The sequence below is a fragment of the Catharus ustulatus genome, chromosome 26 (genome assembly GCF_009819885.2).
Source record: "Catharus ustulatus isolate bCatUst1 chromosome 26, bCatUst1.pri.v2, whole genome shotgun sequence".
Lineage (NCBI taxonomy): Eukaryota > Metazoa > Chordata > Aves > Passeriformes > Turdidae > Catharus > Catharus ustulatus.
In genome coordinates this window covers 1,670,713-1,692,582 of record NC_046246.1, presented here as the reverse complement: position 1 = coordinate 1,692,582, position 21,870 = coordinate 1,670,713, and the positions used below count along the sequence as shown (strand labels likewise).

The window sequence follows — 21,870 nt, the reverse complement described above, 5'->3', positions numbered from 1 at the left end:
TGGAGCCTCTTTGTCTCCCCTGGTTTTGGGGGAAGCCACAGAGTGAGCAGCTCCAGCAGAGACCTACAGAATGCAGCGGGAGATAACCCAGGCAGCTGCTGGAACTGCCACGAGGTGCTCAGCAGGAGGAGGGAGGGACTCACTCAAAAGTTGCTTTGCAGAGCTGGGGTCGAGCATTTCAGATTTGCACAGGAATTTCAGGAGCTCAGCTCAGAGCATTAAATGCACCCAGGGCTGCTCTCTGTCCTTGGGGCCAGATCAGCCCCATGCCCACACCATCCACACACCCATCCTAGGAGCCTCCTGGGAATGGTCCCTGTGCAGTCCTAAGTCCCTAAAAGTGCCAGGAATTTCACGACAAAAGGGCAGAACAGGGCCAGGAACCATTTCATCCATTTAACAGCAGGAATGGTCTTGAGCTGGTGGCTCTGGGCATGGAGATGACAGTGAGGAAATCAGTGGCAGAACCCTCAAAAATTAAAATTTTAAGGTTGTGACTTCACCTCCTGATAGGAGCTATGGGCTCAGAACACTGCTAGGGACAACCTTGCCAGGTTTACTGAGGAATACAAAACAATTGACTTGCTAGATGTAGCACGAGGTTTATTTATTGCAACTTTCGAAAGCACAAAAACATTGACAGATGAAAGGCACCAGAGAGCCAAAGTCATACAGTCACTACTATCCCCTTTTACAATCTTGTTTGAATTTACAGAGTGTGCAAGCCCCAGTACAGTGTCACCAGCCATCCCTACATGCATGCTGGAGCCCGCAGCCACTCCAGAATTCCAGAATTATCTGCTCAAATCCCACTGGAAATTTAAACCCCAAGCCAAGGACGGAGACAGCACATACAGAACTACTGCTTGCTGCATGCATAACTGTACAAAATACCAGAGCTTTTTTACATTTCCTGGGAGGTCGACTGACAATCTGGAGTTACATAAAGAAGGGAAAACTGAAGGGAAGGAGCCAGAGTAGAGCTGAGGGTTGGGCTCCCAACCCTGGAGTGATGCTGCTGCACTGCTACTGTCCTGGCAGCTGCTGCCTCCCCACCCGTGTTTTAAACACTGCACGGGGGATTTCACTCCCACTGATCACAAATTAGTTCTGTGCTTGGCAAGAATTGAATTTGTCTCCACTGCAGCTCTCAGGGGTTCTGCCAGCCGCGTGGGGAGGAGGGCTGGGTTTAGGATCCACCGTTTCCCAGGTGAACTGGGCAGGGCAAACTCTTCCTTTGGCAAACTGCGCCACGGGAACCTGAACCTGCACCACCAGACAGCTTGGAGGGCTTTGAGAGGGGCTTTGGGGGAAATGCATGCAGTGAAATGTGGATTTGGATGAGTGAGGGCTGAACCATTGCTGTTGAACCTTTCCCTTTGGGCGGGAGGGTCTCGTACCTCTGGACACACGCTGGGTGTGGGTTTTAGCACCATGGCAAAGAGCAGAGCTCCGAGCAGCACAGGCACTTCCTTCAGGGATTGAAATCGAGGATGCTACAGCACCACTCAGATAAAACCCTTGGAAAAATAGTGCATAAATCTCAGCGTGGTTATTGCACTGCTCAGGTAATTATCTGCCCCCGTGTCCCTAGAAATCTGTCTCTTGGATTTCTGCAAGAGAGTGATGGAAATGCTGAATAGAAATAAAGATTTATTGAATCAAAGCGACTCTACTGTGTATTTTAAGACATATTTATAAGCAGCAGCTGCAGCAGCGATTATGATAAATTTAATATTCAGAATTCATTTCATGACACAGAAATAAAATGAATAATCCATCAATATAAATTGACTTGAGATGAATATCAAATTGCAAAATCTTTAGAGCGATTCTGTTTGCTAATCTACATGAACATGATCTGGATTAAAGGGATCTGTTTGGTTCAGCATTAAGCAGGAGGGGTAAAGTCTGGCTTTAAAATGAGATACATAAAATTAGGCAGCTCACAGGAGGGTCTTAAAGACTTCTGTGTCCGTGTGGGCAATGCCTTGGGGGAGCTCTGCCCCTGGGAAGCCACTGTGAAGTCTCGACTCTAAAACCAGGCATAAAATATCCTTAAATACCTGGAAAAGCAGGTGGACAGCTATGGACCAAGCGGATCAAACCACAGGGGTGTTTAACAAAACGTGTCTGACCCTCTGAGGCACTTTTATAAATGTCACTGCCTGCCTTTGTGCTTCTTCAGGGGCCTAAATACACTTGCAAATCTCCCTTTAATATTTTTAAATACTTTTAAGCATGCCTCTCCATGTTCATTAATGTGAGATGAGCAGATGCACAACCAGACAGAATCCCATTTCCCCACGATAATCCTTTTTTTCATTTCTAACATGCAAAATGTAGGGAATTATAACAGCGTTTAAACAAAAAAAAAAAAAAAAAAAAAAAAAAAGTTGTAAAGCTGTTTGAAATATCAAGACAAATGCAAATGAAGTCTAATCCTTTGTGCTGGAGCGGTGGTGGTTCGTGGGGTGGTGGTGATTCCTACTTTTGGGGTTACAAGGCAAGTAGGAACTGGAGAACAGAAACCTGGCCTTGGAGCAGGCTCTCCTGCCTCCTGGGTTGGGGTTTCAGTGGGGTTGGGGCTCTTCACTCTAAGAGCTTCACTGAGAACAGGCGCTTCCCAGAGCGCCAGCGGGACGAGTAAACCCCAACCAACCTGAGCACAGCCACGCCCCGGCCCTCAGCCCCCTCTACCCACGCATCCAAATGGATCAGGAGAAAGAGATAGGATTGCATTACCTCGGTCATTTTGGGCTTCCTGGAGCTGGCCGGGACCAGCCTGCCCGCCTCAGGCCGCGGAGCGGTGGCCATGGTGTAGGTCTCCTTGCTCACCTTCTGCTTGGACCTCAGCAGGGCCAGGGCTGCCTTGGTGGACACCCCGGGCAGGTTGGGGTTGTAGAGGCTGATGCACCAGCTGGCATACACCGAGGAGCGCCCATCCGCTTGCTGGGTGTGATTTGGCTTTATGTAGTTTAAATAGCACCAACTGACATTAGTGGTTGTGTGGAGACTGGGGAACTGCAGGACCTTCTTGGAGTCTGTGCCTTCCCGAGCCTTCCCCGCGCTGGCGGCGCCCTCGGGCACGGGGGCACTGCTGGCAGGGGTTGGTGGAGGCTGCTCCACCAGTTCTTTGGAGTCTTCCTTCTTCACGGGCTGCAGAGGCTCCTGGCTGAGGAACTGTTTGCCAGCTGGCTGCTCGTACTCCTGCAGCGCCTCAAAGCTCGGGGAACCCGACCGGGACACTGCCTGCTGGGAACTGCTCGGGGTTTCCTTTGGCTCCGACTGCTCCACGGACACGCTGGGTGGTGTCCCAACCTCGACCCTGTCTTGGCTTTCTGCGAGGAAGTGAGATTTATCCTGCTTTTTCCCTTCCTCTATTGTACTGGGTGGCTTCACCACCTCCAGCTTCTCTTCTGTTTCAGACACTTCCTCCTCCTTCACTCTCTTCTGCTGCTGGGTCTCCATTGTCAGCTCCAAACTGCCGGCTGGGGACAGCATCCTTTTGCTCCCCCCAACTGTGGAGGGGCCCCCTTCCAGACCGAGGACGCTGTCTGAGGGGCAGGTCAGGGGCATGTAGCCCTTTCTTTCTGGTAAGGGCAGGGGCACTCTCAGGTAGGGGCTCTGGAAAAGGCTTCTCTGCTCCTCTGTGATCATCTGGGCCAGGTCAAAACCCAGCCCGTGGACATCAGCACTGCACACCAGGGCGCCCTTGGGCTGGCGGTCATCGAATTTGGGGAGGACGATGGTGGAGGAGCTGCACTGGGACTGCGTGACCAGGATCTGGGAGAGCGTGGTGTACATGGCGCTGCCGTAGGAGGGCATGTTGGTCTGGATGCGAACGGGGACAACCAGGGACACCATGGGCTCTGTCCGGGTGGGGACAACGAGCTGCGTCACGGTGACAGACAGCGCGGGACTCGCTGCGCAGGTCAGAGGGTGCAACCTGCTGTCCGAGTCATAATCCGTGCACGGGGACAGGCTGGAGCTTCCTGCTGCCGAGAACAAACTGGATTTGATCTGTGGCAAGTGTCCACCAGCATCACCTGGCAAGTGGAGGGCAAACTGAGACTGGAGAGGCAGGAAAAAGGCTGAGGGGATTGGGGAGGAGCCAGGGTAGTGCACAGGCAGGAAGGAAGGGTGCCTGAAGGACACCTCGGCGGGGTGAGACATCAAGGGAGGAGCGATGTGCAGCGGGCCCGGGTGGATGAGCGTTTGCGGGAGGGGCAGCGGCGGGGTCTGGAATATGGAGGGGGGAATCTGAGGCATGGAGAACTGGGCAGAGAGGATGTCAGACATGGTGTGTGCAGCGAAGAGCTCTGCAGACTGCCCCGGCTGGGGCAGGAGGTGCTGGTAGGGGAATATGGAAACCTGGGGGGCCATGAAGTGCTTCTCATGCAGCGTCAGTTGTGGCACCGGGTGGTGGAACACCTGCAGAGCCTCTGTGTATGGCGGGCTGTAGGATGGCTCGGGGCTGTCCTTTGGCTGGCTCTTGTCACTCAGGTAGGTGCCGTGAGAGGGCAAAGGGGAGGACGAGGTCGGCTGATGGGGCAAACTCGTGGCAGGAGATTTACTTGAAGAAGGAGCTGGATCCTCCGTGTCCAGCCAGCCCGGAGGGGCCGGGTCTGGCTCATGCTCAGGGTGCCTGGTGAGGGATGCCTGCCGCACCAGGAAGCATTTCCTCCTCTCCTGGGGGGCCGAGGAGGTGGAGGGGCCGGGGGTGGAGGCAGGAGTGGATGACAAGCTCCCATAGTCAAAGGATTTGCTGCGAGTCTCTGACATCTGGGAAGGGTGGGACACGTTGGGCGTCTGCTCGGAAGCGGATCTCCGCATTTCCCTGGAATGGTGATGGTGGCTGGGGACCATCAGCATGTGGGAGCCAACACCAGGAGGCTTTGGGTGGGATTCGGAGGGCTGGCTACTTGACTCTGGCTTGGTGTGGTCATCCCGATCAAAGGAGATGGAGTGGCTGGAGCCGTGGGATAGGCTGCTCTCCTGGCTGGGGCTCCGGGTGAGAGAGACGGACTCAAAGCTGGACTCACCAGAGGACTGGGCCATTTCTGCCAGCCGGAGCCGCTTCTTCTTGGGAGGGAGTTTCTCCGCAGGGAGCTGGGAAAGAGTCTGGCTCCTCTGCGGCCACTGGAATTCCTCAGTTTTCTCTGGCTCCTTCGGAGGAGGTTCTGGCTCTGTTTCTGGTCTGTCCGGCTCTTCCGTGACCAGAATCTCAGGGACCTGGATGTTGGGCTGGCGGACCAGCCTGGGCTGCAGGGAGTGAGGGGGGCGGCTGTGCTGGGGTGTGGGCGGAGATGGGAACTGGGACAGGGGCTTGTCCTCTTCCAAGCTGCTGGGCTGCTCGATGGAGTCTGACTTCTCAAAGGAGCTCGTGTGCTGGATGACAGAGATCTCCTTGGAGGTTGTTCTCCTCTCCTTGCCCTCAGCACTCGAAGCCGATTTGGTATTCCTGGAATGGAAGCTGGCACTGGCCTCGGAAGGTGTGGATTTTCCCGAGTCTGCTGGTGACTTCATGGATTCACGGGTCAGGTTTAGAGCCACATCAGATGAGGCTGGATTTGCAAACTGAGTGCCCGGGCCAGTGCTGGAGGAGGGGGTGTCAGACAGTTCGAAAGCTGGAGGTTCCTCATCATCCCCAAGGCTCTTCTCCTTCCGCCTCTTCCGCAGCGGGGTGAGCTCCAAGGTGCTGCCCAGCTTGTAATGCATCATCTGGGGCCACACTTCGGGATCCGCCGCGCTCTTCTCCGGCTCTGCCGAGGTGTGGGACGTGGCAGAGCGGGGCTTGGAGAGCTGCAGTTCTGAGCAGTAGTACTTCTTGTGGGCCTCGTAGTTGTCCCTTTTCTTATAGCGAGCGCCGCACACGTTACACTCGTACATGAACCCTTTTGCCTTCGGGCCCTTGCGGGACTTTTTGGTAAGATCGCTTTCCTTGGTTTCAGGCTCCTCAGGAGGTTTGGGAACAGTTTCTTTGCTGGCAGAGCCGACCTCCTCTGAGACGTATTCCACTCCCAGGGGTAGCTCAATAGCTGGTTGGCGTTTTAGCATTCGAGGGTGGGAGGAAAACGCTTGGCTGCGGCTTAAGACTTCCGGCTCCATGATGTGATCATCGAATGAGTAGCTACCTCTAAAGGTGTGTGGGGAGCTTATAGTGCATGCAGCAGAAGGCATTGAGTGGCTTCTTAGGAGAGGCACTGTCTCTGTGGCACTGTGGGATTGCTGAAGTGACAATAATGATTGTTCGGGCTTCATTTTTTCACTGTGGGACGCCAACGCTTTTGCTGCATCCAGCTGGCTGCTGGAACCAGACTTGATATCGAACTGGAACGGTTCTCTGTACGCACCAGACTTGGGGGATTCAATGCTGCTACGCCTTGACAGAGAGCTTCTTCTGGGCTTCACACTGTCGATTTCACTGGTATCCACAACAGCTTCGTTAATGGTAATTAGCTTAGTGATGTGTTCGATCACCTGTGTTCTAGGCACAGACAAGGGGACCATGCTGGGCTTCTCATCGCCAGACAGGTGTGGGAACCCCTGGGTTGTGTTTGCAGCCAGCGCCGCCGTCCTTTGCCCAATCCTCCCACACTTCCCGAAGATGATCTCGGCGTAAGATTTGGCGTTGGTGTTGGGAGGACTGATCTGCTGCTCCGCGCTCTCGGATCTGGAGAAGTACCCGGACTCGGTGCTGCCTTTGCTGCCGGGGCTCAGGAAGGCCTGCTCGTCGATCACCTTCTTGCGCTCGCTCAGGCGCAGCGCCAGCTTCTGCTTGATGGTGTGGGTGTCCTCGGACTTATGGCTCAGGGCGTGCTCCGACGACGGCTCCACGAACTGGGAGCTGTCCTCGAGGGACTGGGACATGCTGGAATGGGACAACGAGCAGCGGTCGTGGCTGGAGCCTTGGCTCCCCGTGCTCAGCAGGCTGCTGGAGAGCAGGGTGTGCTTCTGCCTGGGCGGCAGCTCCACAGCATGGCCCGACATCGCTGCCGTCTCCTCCTCCGAGTCCGTGCTTTCCCCTTCTGTCGGCTCCTCGAAGTCCTCCCCTCCGATCCGCTCCATCTCCAGGCTCGATGGGTACATCTCTGCTCCGATCCCTGAGGCCAGCCCAGCTTTTATCCGGTGAGCGTGAGACTTCCTGTGTTTGTACAAATTGCTCTTGGTCTTGAAGGAGAAGCCGCATGGAATGCAAGGGTAGGGCCTCTCCCCCGTGTGGGACCTGATATGTTTCTGGAGCACGCTGGGCTTCGCGCAGGGCCTGCTGCAGTACTGGCAGATGTACTTGCCCGGCTTCTGGGGCTTCTTCTCCTTCTTGTGCACCTCCTCAGCTTGCTTCAGGGACACCTGGGCGGGGCGGGGGATGAAGACCTTCTGCACGGCCGGCATGTCCTCGGCGGGAATGATGGGCGAGTGGGACGGGAGCAGCTGGCCGTGGTGGGCGTGCAGCCCGGGGGACGGGAAGGAGCCAGAGGGCCCTGGCCTGACTGGATCAACTAGCTGCCATGTGGGACCTTCCAGGACATGCTCCGGCTTCCCCGGGGACATGAATGCTGGTGCCAGTGCGTGCTGCTGAAGCTGCGGGACGTGGGCGGGGTGGTCAAAGGAGGAGGGCTTGGGTTGTTTCTGGTGGCCGGGCTTCTCCTGAGGCTCCTCTCGTGGAACGGGCAAAGAGCCGGAAAAGTGCTGCTGCGAGATGATGTCTCGGAGAGGGGTTCCTGGGGAAGGAGCAGAGCTGCCCTGGTACGTAGTTGGGGATGAAATACTGCCTTGGAAAGCCTCTCCTTTGGGAAGCCTCTTTCTTGGACTTTCCTCAGCCTTTTTTGTGCTCTTCTGGCTTTGTTCAGGATCCATGACCTTAAAAGGGTCTTTGAATGCTATTTCGGGAAGGTTTTGGCAGGCTTCATTTATGAATAATAAAGGTCTCCTCTGTAGATTCCCTGTTTTGCCTGCATTTGCTACGAAGCTGGAGCCGCCAGGAGAGGGTTGTTGATTTAAGATTTTACTAAAGTGTCACTAGTTGCTATTTGATTCAAAAAAAAAAAACGTTTCAAGGTCAATAAAGTTCACATTGGTAACACATGACAAACTACTTCAAAGAGAGAAAACTTTCCAAAACTTTCAGTCCAAATATTTTCCTTGTGAACTTGGTTAAGGCTTTAAACCTTGCCATTTTATTTCAGTTGACAGTGGCAAGCCTTCAAAGTCAAGATGCAACCCACAATGTGTCTCTTGTTTGTTATGCAAACCTTTGAAAACTTGAGACTTTAGTGCTCATCTCAGAAAGATCCTTTTTTTTTTTTTTTCTTTCTCTCTTCTGTGCAAGGAAAATAACACTGAACGGTGGATGTCCCCCTGTGTCTTCCTTCTGTTCCACTTTGGAGTTCAAAAGCTTTGGAAAAGTATTTCCCACATTTCTGTAATTACATCCAAAAGAAAAACAAACAGACAAAAAAAAAGAAAATAAAAAATCTTTAGCTTTTGTGTGTAAGTAATTAACCGGTGCTCATTCTGGGGGGGTTAACAGTAAATATTTTGTACACAAATAATTCAGAACAAGTCATTGAATGTCTGCCATTCACAAGACATTACTTTTAATGGCAACCTAAACATAAATTGCACTCAGGCAAACCTCAAAACCTGGCTCTGAGGCAGCAACCAAAGACAGGAACTTGAAACAGAGACAGTTTGGAAAAATGCATTAAAATGCTTTCAAACTCGAGTTCCTCCTAATCTCCTACAAACATTTAGGGATTTGAAGTTTTTATAATTGTATTTCCCTTCCAAACAGACTGACTCCAAAGCTCTGCTCACGCCTCTTCCATCCCTGACAATAACAAGGCACCTTCTCTGGAAAGGAGCTGCTCTTGAGCTGTGCTAATCCTCAGTGTCACCTACAGCACAGTCAGGTAAAGAGGAGCTTTTATTGAAATATTGCCTCTTTAATTTCCTGCCTTTTGTCACCAAACAAAGGTGCAAATCCAATTTCTGTGGGACAGTGTGGGGTGTCATCATGGGTTGTTTCTAAAGGGAAAGCCCCTTGAAACGAGTGTGGATGGGACCTCTGAAACCTTTTAACCACCCTGGTGAGCAAACACAGCTGATGATGGGACAGTCCAGGAGGGAACTGCACTGGGACTGCACTGACTGTGCTGGAATCAGCCAGGGTCTGCCACAGGTGGAGTGGGAGATGGGTGCCACGCTCTGAAGGAAAAGAAGGGTGGCGGTTTTTAAATGAAGCTAATTGATAGGGGTGATTTACAGTGACAAATGAATTCTTGTCCTTCTTTCTGCCTGCCCTGAGGTGCTGTGCCTTGCTAGGACAGGATTACACCGCATTAATTAGAGGAGATTGCTCCAAGCCCTGTGCTCCCCGGGGATGGGGCTGAAGCGCAAGTCCAGCAGAGCAGGAAGGAGCAGGGCACTGAGATTTGTGCTCAGGCATGGCCCAGCTTCCTCCTGAAGGGTGAACTGCCAGCAGGAGAAACCACAAAGTCCTCCAGGGATTCCCCATTCACTCCCACAGCCCTGTGGACTCAATGAGAGAAGGGACATGGAGTTTGAGGGGATTTAGCTGAACTTGGCAGAGTCCAATGACACCGGGACACATCGTGAGCAGCCAGACTCCACAAGCTCTATGAAAACTGTCACCTCAGATGGCCAAATGTGGGGTGCAAGTCCTTGGACACATCTCCCTCATGGAGACAGGCAGGGACCCAGCAGGGACAGTGGATCCCCATAAGGGGCTCAGTTCAGGGACACTGAGATGTCATTTTTTTCCTGACTGGACAAGTGGCTTCTCTTGACACCACATCTCAGGGAGATGACACAAAATCACTCCTAGCCTTGAACTTCACCTTTCTTTTCCTCAAATCCAGGTCCTGCTCCTTTCCAGCACCAGCTTCAGACTTCCCAGGAGCTGCAGAGCACCTGCTCCTGCCCTGACTTGCTGAGGAAGTCAGGCTCATTGCTGTGAGAAGGATTTAATTACATTTTGAAACCCCTTTTCAGAGAGCCCTCAGTGCTGACTAACCCTGGCCATGGTCTGGACTAGACTTTGAGCTCAGCATTTATTCAAGATCAAAGACACTCGTGGAGCTGATTTATCACCTTGATTTCTGCACACTTTGATGGGGTTTGCCCCACTCGTGACACAAAGAGCTTTTTAACTTGGGAGAATTGGATTTAAGCAGGGACAGAGAACATTAACTGGGTAGAAGTGGACTTACACAGGGATTTTTTTCAGCAAGAGCAGAGTGAGCTGCCACAAGCTCAAATATTCACATTTAAGAACTCCCAACTCAACCTGAACAACATTATAATACTGAATTTTCTCTTACAGGCCACATATCAATTCCTAAGTGTTTAATAATTAGGCTTGCAAAAAAAATCCCTGAGTTAATTCAATATCACCCCAAATGTTCAGACCATCCTCATTCTCCTCTGATGAACACATGGGCCCCAGCTGATTTTTATTTTTTAGGAATTCTGCACAAAAGTGAATAATTCAAGAACAGGCCAAGAAACAAACACACCTGGCTGCCTACAGCAGCGAGCTGGGCCATTCTGGGCCAGTTCAGGCTACTCTGGACATCTTTATTCCATTACTGGGAATGAGGCTCCTGGAATGCCAGTGGCAAAGGAGAATTCTCCTGGCTGGATGCAGTTCATCCAGGCTGAGACTTCTCCAAGGAAAATTAACAGTGCAACAAAAAATGGGAGAAAAAAATGAAGTCCAGGAGGGTTTGTCCACTGAGGATGAAGAGGGAAGGAAGAAGAAAAGGGGAGGGCTCAGGGATCTGCAGCTCCTCCCGAGGGGCAGCTCCCATCTCTGCTCCCTGGGACAGGGACAGGGACAGGGAAGGGCTGGAGCTGGGCCAGGGCAGGCTCAGGCTGGAGATCAGGGAAAGGTTCTTCCCTCCCCCAGAGGGTGCTGGCACTGCCCAGGCTCCCCAGGGAATGGGCACGGCCCCGAGGCTGCCAGAGCTCCAGGGATGGACAGGGGGGATTGCTTTCTATTCTCACTTTCCCTCAGCATCCTGAGCATGGCACTGGAACAATGACAGCAAATCCTAAAGGAAAAGCCCCATGGATTATAGGGCACTGGGACAATGACAGCAAATCCCAAAGGAAAAGCCCCATGGATTATAGGGCACACAGTTTCCAGCTGCTGCCACCCCATGTCTGCAGCCCAGCCCAGGGCACAGGCACTAAAACTGGGGATTCCAGCTTTTATTTCAATCAAACAGGATTTTTTACTTGATCTCACTTGAAATGCAAACATGGCCAGAAACTCCCATTCCATTCTCAGTGTCAGAAACAAAGGCTGCCCCACTGCTGGAAGAAATCAGTGACAGAATTCCCTCTGACTTTTGTGGGACCAGAGTTTTACCCTAAAGCATGAGAGAAAATGCTCAGAAAAATGCTCTTCTGGAAAGTCACTCTTGTGGGGATTCTGAACCACCTTGTTATGGCTGAAATGAATTTGTGCAAAGAGGCCTCAGGACCCATTTTTCCCCAATCCTAAATCAAACCCAATCCTAAACCTCATCCAATCCTAAACCTCATCCACTCCTAAACCTCATCCAATCGTAAACCCCACCCAATCCTAAACCTCATCCACTCCTAAACCTCATTCAGTCCTAAACCTCTCTCAATCCTAAACCTCTCCCAATCCTAAACCTCATCCAATCCTAAACCTCATCCACTCCTAAACCTCTCCTAGTGCTAAACCTCATCCAGTCCTAAACCTCATCCAGTCCTAAACCTCATTCAGTCCTAAACCGCTCCCAATCCTAAACCTCACCGAGTCCTAACCCTCTCTCAATCCTAAAGCCCATCCAGTCATACACTTCTCCCAATCCTAAATCTCATCCAATCCTAAACCTCTCCCAGTCCTAAACCTCACCCAGTCCTAAACCTCATCCAGCCCTAAACCTCTCCCAATCCTAAATCTTGCCCAGTCCTAAACCTCTCCCAGTCCTAAACCTCTCCCAATCCTAAACTTCTCCCAGTCCTAAACCTCTCCCAATCCTAAACCTCACCCAGTCCTAAACCTCATTCAGTCCTAAACCTCTCCCAGTCCTACACCTCTCCCAATCCTAAACCACTCCCTCCCAACCCTAAACCCCTCCCAGTCCTGGAGGCTTTGAGGAGGAGCTGGCCAGTTCCATGCCTCAGGCTGAGCCCCCTGTGCCTGGGACCTTCACCCCACCCACACCAGCTCTTCCCCACCAGATTTGGGGTTGAAACCCCTCCTGAATGGGGTGAGAAATGCTGGGCCTGACACCTGAGCTCCAGGTGGGGACATCACTGCATAACATCAGGATTTTCCAGTGGCATTGGTGGGAAGCTGTCACAGCCCTGCCTTTTCCATACTCTTCCAACCACAACAGCATTTTCCTCTCTGTACACACCCAAATTTAGCCTGGTTTTAGGGGTGCCAGGACTATGGGGAATGTCTGGTGGGCTGCTAGAAAATTCACCTGTTTATCGGTCATGATAACTGTGAAGTCAAATTTCAGACATTTAATGAACAACAATATTTGAGATTTTAAAAACATCCTTTAAATCTTGCAAATTTTGTGCCAGTGAGAGAAGTAGGCACAGCACAAGCTCCTATTCCTGTTCTACTAAAATGCCTTGCCTGTGGAAGGATCCAACATTTACCCCTTTATAATTAGAGATTAATCAATCTGGAGATGTACATCTGGGAAAAACAAATACAATTTTTTCTACAGTAGCTGATGGTGTTCCTCAATTCTTACAAAAACAGATAAAAACAGATGTATGAAAACAGATGTGAGAAGCACAGGGTGGAGAGTTTGGTGCTACCTGGAGGTGATGGGAGATCCCAAATTAGCTTTGAGCAAATGAAGTGATTGATGAAGAGAGGGATTGAATGCAAACAGCAGCAGGGGCAGATCCCCTGCAGTCACCTCTTGTAACTCGACTCAGAAATATAAAAATGCAGCACAGGGAGGAATCACGAGGCAGAAGTTACTCAAATTAATTGAAGTGAAAGCAAAATAAAGTGGATAAAGAGCAAGGCAGGTGCTGCTCCAAGGGTGGAAAAAGCAGAGGTTACTCACAGTGGGCTGGGGAGTGTGGAGTTGTGGTGGAGTCTCTCTCTTGTGTGCCCAGGGCTGAGCTCAGGCTGTGGAAGGAAGAGCAGGCTGGGCTCAGAGTGTGCAGATATTGCAGCTCCACCTGAGCAGGAGCAGCAGGTAACCACAGCAGGGCACAAACAGTGCCACAGCTGGGAGCCCCTGGGGTGCCCCACCTCCCTGGGGTGACACCAGCACTCAGACAACACAGCACTGCAGGCTCTCCTCCCCCTGCCTCGGGTATTTCTCCTGCTGGCACAAGTGATCCCCCACTTGGCACAGGTGTTCCTGCTCCTGGACAAGGCATTCCCCCTCCTGGCCCAGTTATTCCTTCTCTTGGACCGGTTATTCCCCCTTCTGGACCAGGTGTTCTGCTCCTGTATTCCATCTCCTAGACCAGGTATTCCCACTCCTGGCCCAGGTATTTCTATATTCCTCCTCCTAGCCCAGGTATCCTCATCTGAACCAGATATTCCTTTTCCTGGACCATATATTCCTCCTCCTGGCCCAGTTTATCCTCCTCTGGATCAGGTATTCCTCATCTGAACCAGATATTCCTTCTCCTGGCCCAGCCATTCTCCCTCATGGATCACTTATTCGTCTTCCTGACCCAGCCCTTCCTCCAAAGCTCATGTTTAGTCTCAAGTTTTGCATTTAGACCACCTTTAGTTTCAAGGAAATCATTCCTGCTCCACACTTATCTTCCACAACCTCCCAGCACATCCCAACACCTTTCCTGTGAGGAAAGGCTGGAAGAGCTGGGGATGTGCAGCCTGAATAAAAGGTTCTGGGGAGATCCTAATTCCCTTTCCAGGGCCTGAAGGGGCTCCAGGAGAGCTGCAGAGGGACTGGGGACAAGGCAGGGAGGGACAGGACCCAGGGAATGGCTCCCACTGCCACAGGGCAGGGCTGGATGGGATCTTGGCAAGGAATTGTTCCCTGGCAGGGTGGGCAGGGGCTGCCATGGAATTGCCAGAGCAGCTGTGGCTGCCCCTGGATCCCTGGCAGTGCCCAAGGCCAGGCTGGACACTGGGGCTGGGAGCACCTGGGACAGTGGGATGGGATGGGATGGGATGGGATGGGATGAGATGGGATGGGATGGGATGGGATGGGATCAATGGGATGGGATGGGATTTAAGGTCCTGTCAACCCAAACCATTCCAGGATTCTGGAATTCACATGTTTGGATTCTCAGACTTGACCAACATCTGCTGAGCTGCCCTGGATCACCTAGGGGAGAAGAAAACCCAGGGCTAAACTGGAGAGCTTTGGGTTCAATTCGCACTTTGGTTACACATTTCCTGTGTGAAACTCAAGTTCACCTCTCCTGGGCCTGGGTGAGTCCCCATTTCCAGCCAGGGACACTTCCCTGTTCCACAGCTGTGCTGTGACTCAGCACTGAGCGTCTGGGGGGCCCTGGATCCTGCAGGAAGGGAGAGACCCACCGAGATAAACAGGGATCTTCTTAACTGGAAACAGATGGGGAGACAGCCAGGAGACTTTCTCTGCTCATTAAAAAAATCCAGGATTAAAAGGATGTGCTTATTCACTTTTATTTTTATCCCACAGGGTTTCAGCAGCTTTCCCTCCCACCTTCCCAGGCAGAGAAGGGCCCTGAGGAAAACATGAACAAACCCAACTCTGCATTTATTCAAGGCAAAGGGTTAATCTAAAGAATTTCATCACTTCAAAGAGGTTTTCCAGAAAAGCATTTGAGTCACAACAGAGAAATTATTGCAAAATCTGCATATTTGAGAGCTAAATATTCCCAGAAAGATCACCATCAAAACTAGAAAGGGGGGGAAGCAGGAAGCCCTGTGCAGCCTGAGCAGCAGCAGCAGGGCAGGGATGGAGCAAAGCATCAGCACTTCCATGAATTCCTTGGAGCCAGCAGTGAGCTCTGCACTCAGGACAAGGCTCTGGCTCAGCCTCCAGGCAGCCCCAGCTCCCTCCCAGCCCCAGCCCAGCTCCTGCTGACCATTTCCATCACCCAACGTGGGATTTGCAGCCTGGCTCCTGCTCCTGCAGGCACTGCCACTGCACTCCCTTGTCCCAGAGCCCTTCTCAGGCCTTTCTTACATTTGTAAGGACACTGATGCTGTTTTCTTACAACCAAAATTCAAGAAAATCAACTTTTTTAGGGACATTTAAGATGACCCTCTAGGTCCAGTACCTGTGAGGAATTCTGAGAATTCCCATCTCATCTCCTCCATGGGATAGTGCAAATCCTTGCTGCACTCCCTTCTCACTATATAACAGTCATTATTTAATATTTTTAAACTACTCCTGCCTAATGATTCCTTCAGAATTCCTCAGGACTGACCACTCCAGGCCTGCCAAACCAAGGAGAGGAGGCAGCTGGTGGTCACATGGTGATTCCATCCAAGATAATGTGCCCTCAGCAAAGGGAAGGCAGGAATTGCCTTTCCCTGGAAATGTGTTACCCTGCAGAGACTGCTGGTTGAAGCCAGGGATTGAGAAACCTCCCAGAATGTTTCTGCATCATTTCAAACCACAGGAGTGGGGGAAAAAATATTAAAAAAAAAAAAGGAGGAAGGGAAACAGCAGTTCAGAGAGAATTTGTGATTCCAGCTCAGCCTCAGGATTGCAGTGGGAATCAGCAGGGAAGGAGCCAGTCCCACAGCCCTGGTTCCAGAGCCAGGAGTTTGGAGGGGTCAGTGGGAATTGCACACACTGAGCCTCCCTGGATGAGCCTATCCTTGGATACAACACTGATTTTCCACCATAAATAGACAGCAATCCATTGATTGATTCACCAAACTAGGGATGCACACACACACCAATCCATGGATGTACACACACACACACCAATCCATGGATACACACACACACACCAATCCATGGACGCACACACACACACCAATCCATGGATACACACACACACACACACACACCAATCCATGGATACACACACACACACACACCAATCCATGGATGCACACACACACACACACACACCAATCCATGGATACACACACACACACACACACCAATCCATGGATGCACACACACACACCAATCCATGGATGCACACACACACACACACCAATCCATGGATGCACACACACACACACACCAATCCATGGATGTACACACACACACACACCAATCCATGGATGTACACACACACACACCAATCCATAGATGAACACACACACCAATCCATGGATGCACACACACACACACACCAATCCATGGATGCACACACACACCAATCCATGGATGCACACACACACACACACCAATCCATGGATGTACACACACACATACCAATCCATGGATGTACACACACACACACACCAATCCATGGATGTACACACACACACACCAATCCATGGATGCACACACACACACACACACCAATCCATGGATGCACACACACACACACACACACACACACACACACACCAATCCATGGATGCACACACACACACACACACCAATCCATGGATGCACACACACACACACACACACACACACACACACACACCAATCCATGGATGCACACACACACACACACACCAATCCATGGATGCACACACACACCAATCCATGGATGTACACACACACACACACCAATCCATGGATGTACACACACACACACCAATCCATGGATGCACACACACACACACACCAATCCATGGATGTACACACACACACACACACACACACACACACACACCAATCCATGGATGCACACACACACACACACACCAATCCATGGATGTACACACACACACACACACACACACACACACACACACCAATCCATGGATGCACACACACACCAATCCATGGACGCACACACACACACCAATCCATGGATGCACACACACACACACACCAATCCATGGATGTACACACACACATACCAATCCATGGATGTACACACACACACACACCAATCCATGGATGTACACACACACACACCAATCCATGGATGCACACACACACACACACCAATCCATGGATGTACACACACACACACACACACACACACACACACACCAATCCATGGATGCACACACACACACACACACCAATCCATGGATGTACACACACACACACACACACACACACACACACACACCAATCCATGGATGCACACACACACCAATCCATGGATGCACACACACACACACACACCAATCCATGGATGCACACACACACACACACACACCAATCCATGGATGCACACACACACACCAATCCATGGATGCACACACACACACACCAATCCATGGATGCACACACACACACCAATCCATGGATGCACACACACACACCAATCCATGGATGTACACACACACACACACCAATCCATGGATGTACACACACACACACCAATCCATGGATGAACACACACACCAATCCATGGATGCACACACACACACACCAATCCATGGATGCACACACACACCAATCCATGGATGCACACACACACACACACCAATCCATGGATGTACACACACACACACACCAATCCATGGATGTACACACACACACACCAATCCATGGATGCACACACACACACACACACCAATCCATGGATGCACACACACACACACACACACACACACACACACACCAATCCATGGATGCACACACACACACACACACCAATCCATGGATGCACACACACACCAATCCATGGATGTACACACACACACACACCAATCCATGGATGTACACACACACACACCAATCCATGGATGCACACACACACCAATCCATGGACGCACACACACACACCAATCCATGTACACACACACACCAATCCATGGATGCACACACACACACACACCAATCCATGGATGTACACACACACACACACCAATCCATGGATGCACACACACACACACACACACACCAATCCAAGGATGCACACACACACCAATCCATGGATGCACACACACACACACACACCAATCCATGGATGCACACACACACACACACACCAATCCATGGATGCACACACACACACACCAATCCAAGGATGCACACACACACCAATCCATGGATGCACACACACACACACACACCAATCCATGGATGCACACACACACACCAATCCATGGATGTACACACACACACACACACCAATCCATGGACGCACACACACACACCAATCCATGGATGCACACACACACCAATCCCTGGACGCACACACACACACCAATCCATGGATGCACACACACACACACCAATCCAAGGATGCACACACACACCAATCCATGGATGCACACACACACACACACCAATCCATGGATGCACACACACACACCAATCCATGGATGCACACACACACACACACCAATCCATGGATGCACACACACACACACACACACCAATCCATGGACGCACACACACACACACCAATCCAAGGATGCACACACACACACACCAATCCAAGGATGCACACACACACACACCAATCCATGGATGCACACACACACACACACACCAATCCATGGACGCACACACACACACACCAATCCAAGGATGCACACACACACCAATCCATGGATGTACACACACACACACACCAATCCATGGATGTACACACACACACACACACACACCAATCCATGGATGCACACACACACACACCAATCCATGGATGTACACACACACACACCAATCCATGGATGCACACACACACACACACCAATCCATGGATGTACACACACACACACACACACCAATCCATGGATGTACACACACACACCAATCCATGGATGCACACACACACACACACCAATCCATGGATGCACACACACACACACACACACACCAATCCATGGATGCACACACACACACCAATCCATGGATGCACACACACACACACCAATCCATGGATGTACACACACACACACCAATCCATGGATGCACACACACACCAATCCATGGATGCACACACACACACACACACCAATCCATGGATGCACACACACACACACACACCAATCCATGGATGCACACACACACCAATCCATGGATGCACACACACACACACCAATCCATGGATGTACACACACACCAATCCATGGATGCACACACACACCAATCCATGGATACACACACACACACACACCAATCCATGGATGCACACACACACACACACCAATCCATGGATGCACACACACACACACCAATCCATGGATGCACACACACACCAATCCATCGATGCACACACACACACACACCAATCCATGGATGTACACACACACCAATCCATGGATGCACACACACACCAATCCATGGATACACACACACACACACACACACACACCAATCCATGGATGCACACACACACACCAATCCATGGATGTACACACACACCAATCCATGGATGCACACACACCCCAATCCATGGATACACACACACACACACACACACACACCAATCCATGGATGTACACACACACACACCAATCCATGGATGCACACACACACACACACACACACCAATCCATGGATGCACACACACACCAATCCATGGATGCACACACACCAATCCATGGATACACACACACCAATGCACAGATGCACACCCACCAATCCATGCATTCACCCATCATGTCTTGGCATTCCCATGGAATCAGAAATGGCTCCATCCTCCCTGCTCCCTTTTCCTTTTCCACAATCCTGCAGCCTATGTATTTTAACACATCCCATGGTTTCATACTGAGACAATGGATTCATACCTAGCCCAGGGAGCATGTCCCACACCAAACCCTGGTAGGTACACAAAGGGATTTTTATAAAGTTATTATCCAGTTTGAGATGTTGGATCTTGCTCCAAGGTGAATCTCACCCTTCTGCAGAGGGCACACCCAAACTCCACCCCCTTAGATGGAGGGAGCTCCTGCAATTCAGGAATTCTGTTCAGGAGACTGGTCCCAGCTCCTTCAGTTTTCTGGAACTGGAGCATCCCCAGCAGCTCTGAAGCTAGAGATAACTCCACACCAGGCACTGCCCTGCTGCTCCTGCCCTCAGGAGGCTCCTCCTGTTTCAGCATTGGGATGGAGCTCAGGGAAAAGCTCCAAGGGAAGCTGAGCCAGGACAGACAAACCCCAGTGGAACTGAGGCTGCCAAGTGTTGAGAAGGAGATGGGGGCAGCTGGCAGACACCCACTCGGTGCTGCCTGGGCTCCAGTCTGGAGGGCTCTGTGAGCAGCGCTGCCATGAGCAGCATTCCCAGATCAGCCCCTTCTCCCCTGGGGCCAGCCTGGTTTGGAGCTGGCTGGTCAGGGAGAGCCCAGCTCCTGGAGCTGACATTGGGATGTGCCAGAGCCCAGCTCATCCTTCAAGCCCAGCACAAATCCCGGCTCCAGCAAGAGCTGAGATCCCAAACTCCCAGCACAGGAGCCCAGCAGCGATTCCAGCACTCAGGGAGAGAATCAGACAGGCAGAGCAGCCCTGCAGGTGGAACCAGCTTTGTCCCAGCCCTTTCCTGATCTCCTTTCCCCTGAAGGAAGCCCAGCCAGTCCCAGGTGCTGCTCACACACCTGGGCTGAGCCGTCCATGAACCTGGAACCTCCTCTGCCCTGGAATGCAGGAGAACAATTCCTGGAGCAGCAGGAGAGCTGCAGCCACAGCGGTGGGATGGCACCCAGAGCAGAGCTGGGGGACAGCCAGGAGGCAGCAGCAGGGCCCTCGGGGCTGTGGCAATACCGAGTCAATCCCATTCCCAGGATATCCCCAGCACTTTATCCACACGGACTTGAGCACTCAGGATCCAGACCCCACGCCAGCCCACGTAACTCCTGCAGGATTTCCACAGAAACATTGAATCATTAAAGCTGGAAAAGCTCTCCAGGATAAGTCTAGCCTTAATCCAATCCCAAACCACATTGCCACTCATTTTCTGAGCACTTGCAGGGATGTGATTCCACCACTTCCCTGGGAAGCTTGTTCCAACACGGATACAGGGAAAGCTCTGCAATAAAGTTGCAAATGTGCCCTTTTCAGCTGGTAGTAACTCAGCCTTTGCTGGCTCTCCACAGCGGGGAACACCAGGGAGGAGCAGCTTTTCCCAAGGTTCCTGCATGACGCCCTCCAGCTGAATTAAAACCATTTCCTTCCCCGTTTATTTGGCATTCCAGGGGCTGCCTGAGAGTAGCAATCCCCTCAGGATTCACAAAAAAAGAAAATAACTGGGAAATAAACAAAAAACCTAAGAAAATCAACAAGCCCCAAGAAGTGCCCTGGGTTGCTGGCTGCACTGTTTGGCTCAGCCCCTGCTTTCCTGACCGTTGGTTGCTGTGGGAGCTGGAGCCAATCCATAATGGGAAAAATGAGGAATTTTGGTGTGTTTTGCAAATACCATCAGAAAGGGACACGTTTGGCTGACTGCAGAGATGCCCAGCACTGAAAGGGCCAGGGCAGGGAGGCTCTGCCTCCATCCATGGGTGAGCAGGGCTGGTCCTGCCCTGAACCTTCCTGGGCCACGATCCAGAGGAGCTTTCCCTAAGGATGCACATCAGGCCAGGGATGTCACCTGCAGGGCACAGCAGCTTTGTGGGACTGAACAAAAACAAATGAGGGATTGGAAGGCAATGAAAACAATAAAAAGGAAACTTTTAACATGCAAATTCCAGCTCTGCTCCTCCACAATTTTACTCTTACACAAACTGCTCTTTGTCTCGTTAACGACAAAGCAGCAGCAATTAAGCAAAGTGCAATGAGACTTAAACAGAATGGAATTAAAACCAATTCTAAGATTATTGTACAGC

The 21,870-nt window shown here is 51.3% G+C and overlaps 1 protein-coding gene across 7 annotated transcripts in view; it reads right to left on the bottom strand.

The window, feature by feature from the left end:
• Positions 1-21,870, bottom strand: part of HIVEP3 (HIVEP zinc finger 3) — a 258,580-nt gene that overhangs the window by 51,049 nt on the left and 185,661 nt on the right. For 5 of the 7 annotated variants that reach the window (XM_033080618.2, XM_033080616.2, XM_033080615.1 and 2 more), the window contains one exon: positions 2,746-8,423. In XM_033080618.2, the coding sequence (XP_032936509.1) occupies positions 2,746-7,860 (5,115 nt within the window). In that variant the 5' untranslated portion in view covers positions 7,861-8,423. Of the gene's footprint in view, positions 1-2,745; positions 8,424-10,541; positions 10,568-13,097; positions 13,163-21,870 lie in introns of those variants that run through there. The other 2 variants (XM_033080617.2, XM_033080622.2) reach the window with 2 other exon arrangements.